The sequence below is a fragment of the Eublepharis macularius genome, chromosome 1, assembly GCF_028583425.1.
Source record: "Eublepharis macularius isolate TG4126 chromosome 1, MPM_Emac_v1.0, whole genome shotgun sequence".
Lineage (NCBI taxonomy): Eukaryota > Metazoa > Chordata > Lepidosauria > Squamata > Eublepharidae > Eublepharis > Eublepharis macularius.
This window is the reverse complement of record NC_072790.1, coordinates 111,267,588-111,286,407: the sequence shown is the minus strand read 5'-3', so window position 1 is coordinate 111,286,407 and position 18,820 is coordinate 111,267,588. Positions and strand designations below refer to the sequence as shown.

The 18,820-nt window shown below is 39.6% G+C and overlaps 1 protein-coding gene across 1 annotated transcript in view; it reads right to left on the bottom strand.

Moving 5' to 3' along the window:
* Positions 1-18,820, bottom strand: part of RSPO3 (R-spondin 3) — a 98,710-nt gene that overhangs the window by 32,935 nt on the left and 46,955 nt on the right. The window contains exons 3-4 of the mRNA XM_054983242.1: positions 13,135-13,281; positions 10,335-10,532 (exon numbers count right to left, since the gene is read on the bottom strand). Coding sequence (XP_054839217.1) covers positions 10,335-10,532; positions 13,135-13,281 — 345 coding nt within the window. The remainder of the gene's footprint in view (positions 1-10,334; positions 10,533-13,134; positions 13,282-18,820) is intronic.

The following is an 18,820-nucleotide window of genomic DNA, read 5'->3' as shown; positions in this document are numbered from 1 at the left end:
CTAGAGAGGACAGAGTACCCAGTTGGGAGGCCTGCCTCTGATGAAGAACAGACCTGGTACCATTTTGTCTGACTCTTGGGAAAGGGCAGGCTCATGTGGGTAGAAGCCTGTGTGAGAGGATCCAACCTACGGGTTAGACAGGGAAGTCTGTTTGTAACCTCAAAGGTTAAAGGAAATTCAAATCACTGAATTAAAAAAAACTGAAATCATAACTAGCTTAAGTAACTCAGCCAGGCTTCTCTTGTGACCGTTTGGAGACCTGTGCTGATGAACTCTTCTTTAAAAATAGTCCCTACATGAATAAACGTCTTTTGTTATTTTTATACAATTCATGCCTTAGTGATCTCTGTTTGTCTTGCTCACTGCAAAACTTAGCTCACAGCTGTGAACCAAAAGCCTTTATACCTGCTATCCTACATGTTTCTTATAACGAAGGGAAACAACTGAGGGAAAGGTTTTATTCTGAAACAGCCCAGTTCCTCAAAATCCTAAGAGGCTTGTGGGTTCCCTCTATTTATTTATAGGAGCCTGTCACGACTGACATCTCCAATTATTCAAATAGCAGAGTTGGGCAAAATCTCTGCCTCAGACGGTTTCTATTAGCCTGAACAGACAATTCTGAGCTAGATGGATGAAGCTCTAACTAGTACAAGGCAGCTTTCTTTGTTTGGGAGATCCGTAGAAGGCTGAGGAAGATTGTCTCTTATTCTTCCTGTCTGCTAGCGGTGTTAAATCATCATTATAAACACCTTGCTGAAACCAAAATACTACAAGTAGTCATACTGGGATCCTATGGCCAAGTTCTTCACTCTCAACAGCACTTCAAATGCTGTTGTACTATATACTATGTTAGTTAAAATCCCTGCAGGAAAAGGAACAGAGGATTTCCTGGCAGAAAAAACACATTAAATGTAAACAACCAAACTCTTCACAAGATTATAGTAGTGGCTTGGACTTACAGAATCCAAGTTATGATGACCCAGCAGTGTATGCAAAATGTCAACACTGAGATACGGTAATTAGCTTCATGTTAATTTTGAAGCCTCAGCAATCTGGGGAATAACCATGAAGAAAAGGGCATTAACCGTAACCACACTGGTGTCATTCACTTGCTGTTACTGGGGAATCATGCTATCCTGATATTTCTCAGCTGTGAACACTTCAGGACTTGTTCCAAGTCCGCCAAAGCAATGTTTTTCAGTTTGGGAAAACAGACTCAGAGTGAAATATTTCATGTTCAGTCAGACATGTGTGGTTCTCTAAACGTTAAAGAAGCCATGTGTGTGTGTGTCCTGTCAAATCACAACTGATTCATGGCGACCCCAGCAAGGGGCTTTCAAGGGAAGTGAGGAGCAGAGGTGGTTTGCTATTGCCTTCCTCTGCAGAGCAATCCTGATTGTCTTTGGTAGTCTCTCATCCACGTACCGCCCCGGCTTAGCTTCTGAGATCTCATGAGATCAGCCTATACCATGCCATTACACCACTCCAAGCATATCCATAACAAATTACAGTTTCTAGTAACACTCCATGGGATGGGGAAAAGCCCTGAAGCCCTGTGCTGTATTTGTCTCTTTTATCAAGGATGGCTATAGGTATAGGTATAGATCTTCCACCCATTTTCTTTCATGGCTCCTTCCTCTTCCTGACACTTTTGTAGCTCATTTCTTCTTCTTCTTCTTCTTCTTCTTCTTCTTCTTCTTCTTCTTCTTCTTCTTCCTTTCCTAATTGTATGGTTCCCTTCCTTTTCTTGTTGTATTTTGTGGCATCCCTTATCCGAATTCCACCTCAGTGGCCAGAGTATAACTCTTCTTTTTAAATATGTTGGTATCAGAGACAAGGCCAAATTTGACAGGCTAAATCCCTAAACTATGTCAAATTTAAGCAGCCTCACAGCATTATGAAAATTGTAATTTAGTAATTTAATTTTTTTAAAATTGTTCTTAGGCCCCCACCCACCCAAATCTGAGGGCCCAAACTGTAGCTTACTCAGCTTGTGAATAAATCTAGCTCCTATCAGAGGGACCTAACAGGAGAGTGAAATAGTTGCTGTTCTACTGATTAACATCTTATCCAACAGGAAATGTGATTTTGCCCAAGAAATGATTGTGGTACTGGGGGGGGCAGATTCTGGGGTCATTCCTCATTTACTGATGCCCAGTGGCAGTGGAGCCACTAAAGGTATGGGTGGAGAGCACAAGCACTATTGATAAGATATAGAAATGGGGGATAGGAATATTGAAGATGAATCTGAAGGAAAGCAATTCAGAGGAACAAAACGAACCATAAAAATAAGTGAGTTAAACAGAATAAATATAGAAAAATGTATTTTAACTACATTATTTATACTATATTTTAGCTAATTTATATTTTTCTTTCTATAATGCTAAGTGGTACTTCCAATAGGATTATGAGGAGTTTATGAAATTGATAAGCATTCAGTATGTCTGGGAATGGTATGTTTTTAAGCTGTGTGTGGGCTGTGAAATATCAATAAGAGAATATTATGTGGTAGTCAAATTTTGTAAGTTAGATTTAAGTTAGATTTAAGTGGTAAACAACTTATATAAGTAAAGACGATGTCAGCTTACACCACTGGCCTATTGACCAATCATGAGAAGAAACTCCAAAGAACAGTGTTATAGAAGTATATAAAAAGGGTTCACTTTTTTGGGTAAAGAAGGCCATTTGGATCCAGGGAGGAACTGTATTAGTTTCATGAAAGGCTCATTCCACTTCTACAATATTTGGCCTGGCCATCCAGACTTAAAATTCTGTAGACTTGACTGGTAAAAACAATTTATAGCAGAGCTGATCTGTGGTAAGAGTTAAGAAAAGTAGAAACTAGGGGGAAAGATCCATTTGCTAGGAGCATTGCCAAAGACTAATTATGTGTATATGAAACTGATACATCCAATTAGGGTGTAGTTATTCAGCTATCAGAACCACAAGGCTAATTTTTCAGTTCCATAGAACTTCTTGATGAAAGCTCTGCATTTACTCCTTTCAGGTTTAACATCGTGGACTAGAGTATAATAGTTTTGATCATACATGGGTGTAAGGAAAGCCCCCCATTAGGCTTTCAAATGCGTAAGTTTAAGACTCTGGTTTAGGCTTGGAGTTTGAACAGGGCCAGGACCAGGCCTGCTTAAGAAAAGTTTCTTGGCGTACTAATCAGGCACACCTGCAAGTCGTTGCTGGTTTCTTGGGAACTGGCCTTGAGAGCCCTGGTGGAGCATAGCTGTAAACACTTTCAATCACTACTCCCCGTATTTCTCATGCTAGCACTGTCAGTTAAGTATCTAAGCCCTGATTGGTTCATGCACTAGCGGACTGATGTAACTCCAGCCTGAAAATGACTGTTTGATTGCACTGAGGATCCTCTCTAGTTAATACCTGTCTACTAGCATGTCTGAGAGAGGCTTTGCCTCCATTACCCCTGCTTCCCAGCATGACAAGAACTGCATTGCATGGATTGGACTCTGTTGCTAAAGCCTTTGGTAAGGACCTTAGCCATGCAACCAATGTAGAAATTGCTAGTTAGCCAGCTTGCAGTATTTTAGTTAGGTGTATTTAGAATAGCCAAGCTTTATTTATTTTTGTGCTTGTCTTAATGCCCATCTGAAGAGCAGTGCCTGCTCAGCACATGCTCCTGAAATTGATCTATTATAAACTACAATATATTTTACCTGCCTCTCCAAATGGCATAGGGAACCTTCTTCCCTTCAGAGTCTCCCCTCCCTCCAGCCGGCTGGAAAGAGGGAGACTTTGAAGGAGGTTCCCCATGCCAAACGGCCTAGGGAACCATCTTCCCTTCAGAGTCTCGCCCCCTCCCTCTAGCTGGCTGGAAGGAGGGAGACTTTGACAGAATTTGGAGATCATAACTATGGGTAGGAACTACTAATGGCAATGTAGCAATGGGAATTTGCTTGTCTGTCTGCAAGTTAGGAAGGTGTGGACTATCATTTAAGCACGGCACACACATTACATATGTGTATACTGTACAAATATATAAATTATCCGTCCATTGGCTCCACATGACTGAGAACCCAATTTGGCCAGAGGGCATGATCCTACTCCTCATATAAGCATATTCAAACTACACATATTTAAAATGTTTTGTCTATCAGCTGTTCAGCACAATATTGAAGAGCCAGCATGGTGTAGTGGTTAGATTGTTGGACTCGCATCTGGAGAATACCCAGGTTCGAATTTCCACTCTACCATAGAAATTTTGGGGGGTGATCTTGGGCCAGTCACATTCTCCTAGCCTAACCTACTTTACAGGGTTGTTTTGAGGATAAAATGTAGGAAAGGAATGTGATATAACCCACACTGGGTCCCTGTTAGGATGAAAGGTAGAGTATAAATGAAGTCAATTAAATTAACTTGCAAGGTTGCAAGAGGAAGAGCCTGATGTAGATGTTTTTCTTGAACCTTCTTGAGATTACCTGATTCAACCTCAAGCAACATTTCTAGTCAGCCACTCCCAATGTGCATTCCTATATCCTCACTCACCAGATCAAAACTTTAAAAAAACTTTCCTGTTTTTTTTGCACTAATGAGAAAGCTATGAGCAAACTTATTATTAAGAGCCAAAAATGCCATCTGTAAGACATAAGGCATTTATTACCTACAAGAAATATATAAACCCTCACAATAACTTTGGTAAACAGAAATCAGGCAGCTGCAGGAATAATATTAAGAAGTACATACAGATAAGCTGAACCCCTATCTAAGAAAGAACTCATGCACATTTTTGAGTTTTTGAGGTTCCCACTGAATGAATGAATTCAGATTTCAGCTATTAAGTCCAGCATAGCTTTTGGTCTTTAACATTGCTAGATGCTTTGGAATATAGTCAGAGACAATGAGACTGCATCTGCTTGGATCATGATGTAGCCACTACTGTGGCTTAACTGTATTGTGTACATGTATGACAACCTGCAATATATTTTCAAGGCAGAGCACAATAAATTTCCTACCTCTCTTACATGAAGTCCAATCCTACTCAGCTGTATTGTAAATAATAGGACTTCTAGGAAATTGTGAAATCTTTGATTGCTTTATTAGGCCCCATTATGCTGTTTCTGCCGGTTCTACTTTCACTGAATGTTAATGAAATCTGTGCTCCTAAAAAAAGAAAAGTGACCAGAGATGAACTAACAGTAATGCCTTCCACATGAACAGCCTACTTTCCTTTGCAACCCATTGAATTTCATTGATGTCTGTATCTGTGCAGTATGTGAGTGGGCGTAAATAACAGGAATTTAATCACAATAGTTTAAGCCTACTGGCATTGTATTACATTGTCTTCAGCTAAAACCACAGTGACCCTAACACTGATGAATGGCTTTGAAAATTTTAGTTAAGCACTGTTTTAGGAAATCTGTTGAAAGCCCAACAGGACATCCGAGTAGACTCGTTCTGTATACACAAGAGTCAACTGCATATTTATCAAATCCAGACTACAAATATGTTGGATGCCCTACGTGGGTACATACTAATTAGGGATGGATGAACTGATTTAAAAAGAAACCTAAATAAAACTATTAGATGTAACCAGAATGTTGGCCTTTTCCTCTTCAAAAACAGAATAAAATTTATGTATGTGCTCAAATATATGAAATAACCATAAAACATTATACAAAAATGACCTTGTACCATCAGGACATTTAGATCAGTGGATGTAATGCTTTTAGAGGCCTAGTGTTCCTTGGGAGTATATCTGGAGTTCTTCAGCAAACAGTTCAGTATCAGGAGACAAACTTCCCTGAAAGCCAGGTGCCACCATGGCTGATCTTCTCCTGCAGCCACTACAGCTTTTAGGCAGTATTCTCAATTCACATAGGACAACAGTGAGGCCCCAAAGGCCTGGCTGGTACAGGTAGAAGCCCATTCCCTAGTGGGGGAAGGAGATCCCCTGCTTCCAGCCTCTGCCTCCTGCCACCTCTCATCTGGCTGGTAGGGGAAAAGGAGCAGGGACAGGTTGAGCCCCACCCCCCCACCCCCGGAGTGTGCTCCTGTGCACTCCAGATTGCTTCTGCATTGCACTGGGAATGATGTCATTTCCAGCACGATGTGGAAGGGATCCAGAGTGAGGTAGGTTATCCTGGCATGCCCTCCCAGCTACCCGCCCCCCCTTTCCCTGGTTTGAGCCCTGTGGGACCTGGCTACCCTCAGTGCATTAACTTAGCATATGGCCTAGGAAAAGATCTAAAATAATCTCCAATGTACAAAGGTCCTTAGGTCATGTGTCTATGTGAAAAGGGTTAGCAGAGATAGAAAGTATGTGCATTTTGAGCATTTACATTGTAACATTCTACCACTATGGCCACAATGATGCATGCAAAATTTTATGGAACAGTTTAAAACAAAAAGTCCACTAAAGACACTAATTAAATAAACACAAGAAAAATTGGCCTGCAGTGAGCCTGGACAACTCTTTTCCTCTCCATAGCACTGTTAGAGGACTGAAGGAACAAAGCTGACAACAGATACTACCTCAGCACTCATTTCTGCTGCTTCGACCTCTGTATTGAGCATAGAGAATATACTTCTCAATAACTGCCAAGCAATCTGTCACATACTTAAGCTGTCATGAGGGTGGGAAAGGCTTCTCTTCACACACACCACAGTTCTTAAAGCAGCCCTAACTTTTCTTCTTACTCTTTGTGAGCCATTGTTGACTTTGAAAATGTCATAGATTAAAAGCAGATATAATTGTATGCAAACCCTAGTGGGCTCAATCTAGAATGCACAAATAGTTTTGCTTCCTGATTTCCTCTTATAATGACTCCAAGCAGGATTGCAAGTCCATGTCACTGTTTTTGTCTATGAGTTTTTGCAACTGCTCCAACCAGTCACAAATAGCATTAGTGGTTATGTCACAGCCACTAGTCCATGAAGTGTCCCACATCTCAATAATACTTGGAATTTTCTGGGACTTGGCAAGCTCTGCTAGTGTTCATTAGAAAAAATCGTCAGTGCACTGTAGATCACATGCATATGGAAGAAGGTCAGAATACAAAAGTGATGTGTCAGAACTTTTTGTTGCAAGAACCAGAGTTGATAGAGATTTGGGCTTATCCAAGTTGGAAGAACAGAATAATGGGTGTGTGTGTGTGTGGAGAGACAGTAGAAAGATGCTGGGATGATATCACATAGCAGTACAAGCACGTTTCACTTGTATCACAACGTATTGCCTTATATGTTCAGACATTCTCTGGACATGAATAGAGAGGAAGCACCAGCCCGCCCTGCTGCCAGACATCTGCATTGTAATATCCTGAATATAAATAAGCTTGAGTGTTTTATTTCTGCTGGTTGTTGTGGGATTTTTAATATATTTGTTACTGTGAGTTTAAATGCAGGCCACTCAGGAAAGAAGGAAGGGGATGGTTGTGTGGTGGGTGTGTGATATGTATTGTGCGACAGATGTGTGATATGCATTGTGTTTGGACAGTAGCAGTATCCTAAGGGGCAGAATGAACTGCAGTTTTTGTCAGAGTGCTGACAGAAAAGTGTTCTTTCTGGCTCAGTGAGGCAAACTGTATGAGAACCTAAAAGGGGTCTCATTCTGTCAAGTTCAGTTAATTTGTGTGATGATTATTGATGTATATTCAATTCATTTTAATAGGATTCAGGTACAGCTAAGTTCTTCAGGATCAGAGTCTTTTATAAGTGACTGTTGCGACTAGAATTGATTCTTGCACAAGTGTGTTCAGCTTCTACATCTCAATTCAAAATATAGAGGTACATGGGTACAGAGAGGTTGTATCAGATTTCTCAAAAATATTGGCAAAGTGGGCAGAGAAAGAGAGATGCATTTGGAAAATTTATGGCTCAGGATTAGAGATGGGCATGAACTGGGAAAATTCTGAACTGTGTGGTTTGTGGTTCGTAGCATTTCATGAACCACAAACTTTCACGAACTTGCCCTGGTTTGCAAACCGGTTTGTTTGGTTCATGAAAATGTCACTTCCAGGTCAGCAGAAGGTCTGCAGAGAACCCATCCCCTCCATTGCCTAGGAAACTGGTTGTTTGACACCAGGCTGTCTGCAGTGACAAACCAAAATACGAACCAAATGAACCAGGTTAAAATTCGTCATGGTTCGTGAGAAATGAGCTCCCATGAACTGCCGGTTCATGAACCATGAACTGGCCTGGTTTGTGACAAACTTTGGTTTGTGTTTCAGTTCATGTCCGCCTCTACTCAAGATCACTGGACACTTCAGTAAGACCTGCCTCCATTTGTTTTCTTTCAGGATCAGAAAAAGCCTTTGCCATATACAGTTTTCATTAGGTGCACTCTGCTAATCTTCAAGTAGGAAAGTACCATCCTCATCTGAAGGTAGTTTTAATGGATTACAAACATTCATAGTATTTGTCTGTGAATGGAAAATGTGACTATTCACATTCACGCACATACATACAATTTTCTCCTTTTCTTATAAGCATAAGAGATGGCTGTATCCAACCCAGTGCATAATTTTTCAGAGTGACTTTCAAGAATATACTTCTAAAAGTCTGCATTGAAGAATACTGCCTCTGCCCATGGAGATTTAATGTCATTTAATAACTGAAAGATTTCTGCTTCCAAGGAAGACAGCAGTTTTATGCATACTGGTTCTGGAGTATGTTCAATTAAATTCAGAGGATCTTAGAAGTAATGTAACCTACTCGGTTCTGAGATTTGTAAAGAGAAAATCTCTGAAATGAAATCAAAATTGGCCTTGCAATACTTGCTCAGGCTTGGGTGCAAAGCAAAGGATGTAAATACTCTAAATAAATTATTAAGTATTAGTAAGTGTGAAGTTTTGTGGTTGGTTCCACCTCTTCCAGCAAAAATTTAGTGCTTGGCTCTGCCTCTTCTGGCAGCCATTTTTGCTTATGCTCACCATCCTCTGTCAGGATTCCAAAGAGGCACACAGGCCCAAAAAGGATGGGTACCCCTGCACTAGAGCTTATGTATATCATTATATATACATGTAGACCAATGTATAGAACTTACAAATAACACAAAGAGGGTAGATGATAGGATTGGCAGGTCCCCTTACCCTCCCAGCAGGAGAGAAGGAATCCAGTACTTACTTTCTGAAGTTCCTAGCACACAAGCTCCTGACGTGATGACATCACTTCCAGGAGTGACATCATTGTGCAAGCCTCAGGATGCTCCTGTGCTTTGCCATACTGGCCTGGTGCAAAGTGCAGGAGCACTCCTGGGTCTACGCAATAACATCATTCCTGGGACTGATGTTGCACCTCTCCGGGAGCATGCCCTGGGAGGCCCATTACCTGCCTTTCCCCCCACTGGCCAGGTGAGTGGTGGCAGGGGGCGGAAGGTGGGAGCAGGGAATCCTCATCCCCACCCGGGAACCGGAAACCTTAGTGGAGGAGACAGCAGGCATAACCAAATGTCCTCCCTCCATGCATAAATTCTAGCCAGTATGATTTTTTTTGTGGGGGGCTAATTACATATTGTTACATTTACAGAAGAAGTAAAAGCAAGGAATTTATCTGAGGGAAAATGGAGTAGAGTTGATCATGATTTGAATCTTAAACATGCTGTTTCTTTAGAATGTTTCTTTAGAAATGCTGTGTTTCTGACTATTATATGACATATTAGATACCTTATTGATTGTGGGGGGAAATAGCCTGCTACTCAAATTTAATGTATAAAACAGAATTTAAAAAGTACCAGGACGTATGTTTTTAAGAAGTCTAAATATGTTTTCTGAAAAGAGATATTTCCTCCCCCGCCCCCAACTACTTTTACCAACAAAAATTAGATTCACCAAATGACCCTATTGGATATCCAAACTAATTATACAGATAATGGTTAGTAATCACCACCACACGATCCTATTGGATATCCAGGAGAATGATTCTACAGATAATAGAAATAAATTATTCTGCTCAGTGACTGCCTGCCTTTGTTCTATTAAGCGATTGCACTCTTTTGGAAAGCAGTATATAATTCAGGAAGGACTAAGTCATCATATTCAACCATTTAGTCATAATTTCAAAATCCTGTAATTAATTTCAGTTGAGTTCAGCGCAATTAAGTATTATTTTGCAGTATCTTTGACTAATACTAGTGTTGTTTAGATAGTGATTTTAAAAGAATGTTTGCTATGTATAGTTTGTAAAGGATGGTTTAAAGAGACAAAAGCCACAGGCCAAAATACAAAATATTTCACATGAACCTTCAAGTTTTTATCAAGGCAAAATTGCCATTAACACCCAATGGTAGTTCTGATATGTCTTAATGAATATATTCATACGTTCAGGTATGTAAAACAATAAAAAACTTAAGTGAAATGATGAATCCATACCTTTTTCTCCTTTCTGGCATTTCTTTCTTTGTACAACACATTTTCTTGTCTCACTTGTATGTGGGCATGGGCTACCCTTTGTAGAAGGAAGTTGTAGGACTTCTCTGATCCTTGTTTCATTCCCTCTTTTGAAACCACATGTTTTCCCTTTCTTTGTGCAAAGGCCCCAGGGGCTCCATTCACTAGTTTTACAATGCACTGTAACATATAAATATAAATTTATATATATAGATAATGTATATAAATGTAACCCATAGATAGCTTATGCATATGCAAAACCTGCCTTTCACACACACATTCAATTGACAAGACGTTTTAAAAATATATGCTTTACAATGTCTTACAGATCATTTCTCTGGTTAGTTATCAACTCTATCATGGAGTGAGTATGGGTCTGCAGTTTTATTAGTGAGAAAGAACTTCACTAGCTTGGTATTTACTCAGTGTTGAAAGAATTACAGCAAATGGTATTTCAGATAAAAGTAGGATTTACAATTAAGCAACAGTAGTTCTGCTATTTCTAGGGCTATAATACCTTGCTTTTAAATTTCAGGTCAGTTACTGGTAAAAAAAAAGGAGCCACCTAGGTCTTCATTCTGGATGAGAATGCTGACCTGGCATGTATCACTGAGACCCAGCTGAAGGGAAGAGGAGTTAACCTCTCACAATTATTTTCCCAGAGTACTCAGTGATACATCAGCATAGGCCCAGCAGGCAGTAATAATAGTTCTTTTATTCTTTATCTATCATTTGCTCTTCTGGACAGATTAGTGCCCACTCAGAGTGGTGAACAAAGTCAGCGTTGTTATCCCCATAATGCAACTGGCTGGGGCTTAGAGGAATGGCTTACCCAAGGCCATCTGCTAAGCTCGTGGCACTAGTGAGATTCAAACCTGCAAAGTGCTGCATCACAGCCCAGCTGCTTAACCATTATACTATGCCAGCTTTGAGAGTGTATATATAGTGCTGGGAGAGGGAGACAGGATTGGGATTCTTTTGGTGCAATGCCCACCCTGCTGCCCAGTCATCTCCATGCTTGAATTGGTGAAGGTGATATCAGCGGTGGTGCTGAAGACTCCTAAGAGGGTTGTTTTGTGTGACTTCAATATCTATGATGAGGCTACTTTGTCATGAGCAGCTGAGGATTTCATGGCCTCCATGACAACAATGGACCTCAGGTAATAACAAGCCCCAGACACTGTGCGGGTTATACTCTTGATATGGTGTTTTACTGTGGGCAGAAGAAGTTGATCTGAAGGTGGAGGGAGGGAAATCAAAGACATCACCATTTGCTGTGGTTTATACTTACAGGGTACCAAAACTCTGTAGGAGTGGGGGATTAATTAAGATGGTCTGCCCTCCTAGCATGATGGATTGGGGGACATAATATAATCTCCTGTTGAGATGGTCAGCACTCCTGCCAATATCCTGCTTGACCCTTGGAATTAGGAAATGGCCACAGCAATTTATACAATTGCTCCTAGGTACCCTGTCTCCTGTCTAAAACCCTGGGTTGCCCCTTGGTTTACTGAAGGGCTGCGGGTGATGAAAAGACAGGAGAGATGACTAGACCATTTACATTTACAGAGCCCATTTTAAAACTTACTTCACGGTGGTGATGGAGACAAAGAAAAATATTTCTCTGACACTGTTTCATCAATACAGTGCAGACCTGCAGAACTCTTCCGATTGGTCAGGGGACTACTGGACTGTGGCCTACAAGAGGAGGAAACTGCTCTGCTAAGCACTTCATGGATAAAATCTCTTGCATCCATTTTGACTTGGACTCTACATTCAACAAACAAGATCTTCCGCACAAATAGAAGCTTATGCAATCTTTGAAAAATGAATTTCTATTATTAAGTGCATAAAGTGTACAAAGTGCACAGTGCAAGTAATAAATACAATTAAATCTATTCAATAAATACAATAAATAGAGTTAAATACATCCATTCATGAAAATGCATACAATAGATATTCAGCTCAGAAAACGCAATGTATCAATAGATCGTGTAACAACAGTTCATTCATAAGAAGTCCTTAGTACATTCCTTGTATATTTCACTTAAATCACTTCTCTACTTGAAATTCTTCTCTTGACTTGAAAACATAAACAGGTTGTTTGTTTCAAAGAGGTCTCTGTCTAAGAGAACTGCTGTGGTTCCCTCCAACTCCTGTACTCCGAATACAACTAGAAAACATAATATAATTTTCAATAGTGTATTTCAATGTGCTGTTTAACAGTGTTTCATCTTCTCCATAGGGAGTCACTGGTCAAGGCTCCACCCAACAAACCGCTTTTTTATTTTTATTCTGAGCATGCCTGTCTTTGTTGATTTTAAACTCCCAACTGTATTTATGTATCAATAGCCAAAAGAAATTCAAAAGGGCCACTTGGGTATAATTCTTAAGGCTGTTATTCAGCCTTAAGAACACCAGGCTAACAAAACACTCTATACCCGACAATAGCCCTGCAGAGAAGATTAGCACATCAAGCACCAATCCATATGCAAAAGAACCTCCTCAGGATACAGTGAAGCCTCCTGCCATTAGCATTCCACATCCTGGGAAACTCTTACAGGATGACTCAGCCCAACCCCAACCCTCCTGAGTAGATACAAATGACCTGCCAACATCTTTTCCACACTGTGACACTGAGAGGTCTCTGTCTTTTGGTGCTACACCTCTGAAGATGCCAGCCACAGCTGCTGGCGAAACGTCAGGAACTACAATGCCAAGACCATGGCTATACAGCCTGGAAAATCCACAACAACCATCTTAAGGCTGTTAGTTTACTTACCAATATCATTGCACTCCATTGTGTAATTGTTGGGTTCCAACCATTCTGGGCAGTTTTCAAGGCACTTTCCAAGATGTAAGTAAAACCCATTTTTACACTTTGTGCAGAAATTATTGTTAAAGCAGGCCTCACAGTCAGCTTTACATTCTGAAAAACGAGAAAAGAGTGATTACTTCTTGCTATCAGCCATGCTGCTTAATATGTATATATGACCAAGTCAAACTAATGTGAGATTATATGTACAACATGGTTGGTAGACAGTAGGTATGTGAAAGTGCCAGAACTAAATCTGTCCTACAGTAAAATACAATCTGGCCCACTAATTGCAAACTCAGACACAACAAACTTATTCATTTAATACATATGCTTCCTTTTCTTCCCACAAAGATCTGTGGAAGAAACAACAGCTTTGGTATTGGGAATGGACTACTATTGTAAATATCTGTGCTTTTCCTATAAAGCTTAAACATGCAAAAATCTACACTGTTGGATCAGTGTAAATAAATTTACATGTGCTGGACTGCTGCAGAAGTACATTAATCATTTTGTGCATTGATATACAGTGCCCTATCAAGGGCAGAGCTCAAGGAAAATAAGTTCTGGCAGCTTGAAGCCGAAGCCAGCTGTGTACAGTGCTGACTAGCCGCAGTTTATGACAAAACAAACCTACCCCCGCCCCATCCATCTATCCTTGAAGTAGTTTTGCATTTCTTTTAAACTAACTTTGCATTTTTGTAAGACAATGAAGCAACAGTGAATAAATGTTCATTCTGTACTTTAAACTTCAAAACTTTTTCAAAAAAGGCAGACAGCTGACCTGAAGATTGGGGGAAGTGCAATCAGACAAAAGAACAGCATTCAAATTACTGATTAGAGGGAAGAAGCTTTGTGAAGAAAGATATGTGATGAATTATTTTTTAATGTACATTCATAGACATTAAAAATATTTATTAATAACAGTCACTTTATGAAAGGTTTCCTTCTCGGTTATTATCTTAAATGTTACAGGAGTTATTTCCAGCTGTTGTTGAAGCCCTGATGCTTATACATTTGTATGTGTTCTTTTTGGAAGGAAGGAAGGAAGGAAGGAGCCAGTACTAGGGTTGCCAGTCTCCCAGTGGGGGTGGGGGAATCCTAAGCTTGAGCCCCCTCCAGCCGCTTCTGATGCATTTGGTAGTGGGGGGGGGGGAATGGCAGCCGCTAGGGGAATGCTCTAGGCAGGGCTGATGCATCCATGGAGGCCATGCCAGCAGCTGCCTTGAGTGTTGAGGTCTGAAGGAGGCACTGAGCACCCTTTGTTTCAAAATCTCTTAGGAGCATCTCAAACAATTTTGAATAGATATCTCCCCCCCCCAAACACACACACACAGTTTGAAAAACTTCAGAGCGTAATGTGCTAAAACACGACACATCAGGAGGTTGGCATGGAAATAGAGGGCCGTTTCCACACGGCTTACCTTTTGCCGGAACACAGAGTCTTCATGCGCGAAATCACGCCAGGAAGATGCTGTTATCACGCGATTTTGCACAAGAACACGCTGTTATTGCGCAATTGTGTGCAAGAACACGCTGTGTTCTGGCAAAAGGTAAGCCGTGTAGAAACAGCTGAGGTTTCAAAACCAAATACTTCAGAACATAGCAAGCAAGAACTTTAACACAGTGTACGTGTTACATTACAGAATGAATTTAAAAATAACTGACCATCATTAAGGCTACTGAACAGTTTCTGAAGGTGGATTTCCTTTCCATTCCCTCAAAGTAAAATTGAGGCAATCACTTTGCTCACAAGACTGTTCAAATTATTTTTCTGTAGCTTTTTAATTTTTTAATTTTTGTTATTTTTTCAAACATTACAGAATAACAAACATTATACTATTTACAATACAAAGGAGATAAACATCATGGAAGAAGTAATTTATTACAGAGATTGAAGGCTGACATTATCATTATTATACATAGTGTGACCTTTCAAGTTAAGCCAACAAAGCAATAAACAAAAGGGTCAGGAGTGTGTGATTGCTTTGTACTGCATGTATAATTTATGAAAGACAATCATCGCTCCAAAAAGGTTGTTTGGTACTGTGAGTTTTCAATTGAGTGGAGACAATCGGAAATTTTATCCATGATGAAAATGTCCTATAATTTTTTTTATTCCAAGTTGGTACAGATGGAAGCTTCTCTTGTTTCCAAGAAAATGCTCCAACAATAGGAGAGCAACTGCTGAAGGAAGAGGAAACAAGGAAAAGGTTCCTATACTGAACCACAATTTCAAAATCTATAATACCTTCACTTAACTGATATGCATAAACGAGATAATGTATATATCACTGCACAAGTCCCTTACAAAATATCAATACATCAATAGGACCCAATACATAAATACAAATATCATTACAACAAGTGTACATTTAATCAGGAAAGCCCCGGAGCATAATGCATTAGCAGTTCGTTTGCAGTCTGTTTGCAGTTCAACCCAAATGGGTAAGTTGATGCCACTCATACCCTAGGAGGCAAGGAACCTCCAAAAGGCTAGCGGTCAGCTGGCGTGTCCAAGAACTTGCTATCCGTCTGGCCCCAGTAGGGTAAACTAACACCGTTCGTTCCCTTATGACAGGGAGAGCTCCAACCTAATTCACGGGCAATTGGCGTTTCCAAAAACCTGGCTACGAGCTTATCTGGCCGTTATAATTCGTCTTTGCTCGTTTCGACACTATTCTTCTTCCGGCCAGTTAATTATAGAGTCATGAGTCCCTGCATTCAAAATCTCCATTACCAATGTAATCCATTGGAAATGGATTTTTGCAGCAAAAAGCATAGTAAAGGTCAATTTTTTTCTTATGTTCGGAATCATGGCATCCTCCCAGAGACATAAGAGGGTCACTTCGGGGTGCTTAGGGACTATATATCCTGTTATTTTTTGGATGTCTACTATAATTAAGTCCCAAAAGGACTGAATTTGGGGACAGCTTCACCATGAATGAAGATAATCTCCGACCAATCCACAATGTCTCCAGCAAAATGAGTAAACATCAGAGTTAATGCGGTGTAATTGGAGGGGTGTCATATACCATCTTGCCTTTAATTTGAAAGACAGAACTTTAACTGCTTTAGACTGTAAAGCTTTCCCTGTCCATATTGTGTCCCATTGAGCATCAGACAAAGAAATATTGCAGTCCTTATTCCATTTGGTTTGATATTTCAAAGGAAGATGCCCCTCCTTTGAGTTTAAGATCTCATAAATTCTTGATATCAAGCCCTTTTGGTGTAGTTGGGAGTTTTTTAACAGGATTTCAAAATTTGTCAAGTTGCGTTTAAGTACATTTTTAAGCCGGGGGCTCTCAAACAAATGTTTGAGTTGAAGGTATTGGAACCACGGGATTGTGACGTTTTTGCGTCTTGATTTAACAAAGATATGGGTCAATAGGATGTTGGTAAGGTTAAATCTTTTCCTTTTTTAGGGATTACAATAATGGAGGCTTCATACCAGGACTGAGGAAAGATACCTTGTGTTAGGACTATGTTACAGGTCATTTTAAGTGGTTCTACCAATATGTGAGCAAATTTCTTATAAAACTGGAAACCCATCCCTGCCAGGAGTTTTATTGTGTTTAAGCTTCTTAATGACATCCATGATTTCTTGATTGGATATGGGTTGGTCCATGAACTCTATATGTATTGGTGTTATTTTTTAAAAGATTTGAGGGAGGATAGAAATTCGTTAACTGCACTGTCTGATGGCTTTTTTTATCTATATAAATTAAGAAAAAAATCATGAAATGTATCCAATATTTTTTTGGATTTAAAAGTGAGGGTTCCATCCCCTTTTTTGATCATATTAATTTGATTTGATGAAATTTTCTCTTTAACTTTCCACGCTAATAAGTGTAAAGCTCTGGACTTATTGTGCCAATATCTTTGTTTTAGGAAGAACAAGTTTTTTTGAATGGAATATGTTTCTAGCGGTTCCAGTTTTTTCCTTTCCAATGTCAATTGTTTATAAATTTTGGCACTACAATACTTTTTGTTTATATTCTAAATCTTGAATTTTTGAAATTAGTTCTAACTGTTCTTCCTTCCTTCCTTCCTTCCTTCCTTTCTTATAGAATGATGCTACTGAAATGAATTTGCCCCTTACTATGGCTTTCATAGTATCCCAAATTGTAGCTTGAGAGACTTCACCTACTAAATTATTTTTAAAATAGTTCTCTAGTTCCAATTCAATTTCTGTGAAAATTGTTTATTCCAATGAAAGAGATTTATTGAGTGTCCACTGTGAGTTGTGTTTTGTTTTCTCAGCAAGTAACAATTGACTCTCTACCCCTGCATGGTATGACCATATCTTGCTCCCTATAGTAGAGGAGACTATATTATGGTATCGTTTTTGTGATGCTAGGATATAGTCAATCCTGGTATGGATATTATGTCAGGAGAAAAATAGGAGAAATCTCTCTCTGACATATGTTGGGAATGCCAGACATCTTTGAGAAGAAATTTGTTAAATAGAAGGTTGAATTTTGAGAGCTGGACTTTGTTTTAGTTTTTTGGATGTGATCTGTCTAGATTTAAGTCAGCTATGTAGTTGAGATCCCCTCCAACCAATATCTCACCATCTGCAAACATACACAGGTTAGACATAGTATCATGAAGAAATTCTAATTGCCTGTCATTTGGTGCGTAAATAGAGGCCAAAGTTATCTTGGTTTCTTCAAGGATACCTTTACAAAAATATATCGCCCTCTAGGATCAGCCTTAGAATCTATATATTGGAATCTAATTTTCCTGGGAAATAAGATTGCTAAGCCTCTGACTTTAGACATGCCAGGGGCTTGAAAGTTGGTGTGAAACCTGTTGGATTTCGATACTTGAGGCATCTTTTTCCTTTAATGAGTTTCCTGCAAGAACAGTATATCTACATTTTGTTCAACCAAAGCTGCTGTGATGTGTTTGAGCTTAATGGGATTGATTAATCCCCTACAATTTTGAGTAATAATTTTAATCTTGTCAGACATAACCAACAGCTATATATAAAATGCTATACAGATAAGATTTAACTGCTATCATAAATAGGCCACTATTTTCCATCATAGTGGTCATAATCCACCATAGTATCTTTGTGATAAGCTGGTAGTCAAAAAAGCCACCTTGCTTTTATAATTTCCAGCATCTCTGGTACCATGTACTTCAATCATGACTATAGAACCATTACCATTACCCATAAAATTTCCCTCCTACCCCCCAAACTCAAAAACTAAAAACAACATCAAAACTAGCTCCTTTACAAAAGGAGTAACAACTCCAAAAACACGAATCAAAACACTCCATGGAAAATGGGTAGTTAATTTTTTTCCCTTGGTCTGAAGGACCCTACTTAGGTTAGGAACTTAAACAAAAACCAGGCTCTCTGCAGCAGCCGCCCCTCCCCCCATTAATATGTTTTAGTCAAGGTGACTGAAAAAGGCAAAGAAAGAAAAAGGAGACAGAAAGGAGAGAGAAGGTAAGAAGAGTCAGGAGAGGTTGATTATAGGTGCAGATTGAGACAGCGTAGTTTCTCCTCCCCCCCCCCTGAATTTTGGAGAGCACTCTAGTATTCGTTTTCTTTTCAGGAGGGTAGTTTTACAGGAATTCTGCACCATTTTGTTGGGGTAGAGATATTCTGAGACTTTTCTCCAGTAGCTGCCTTGGTGTT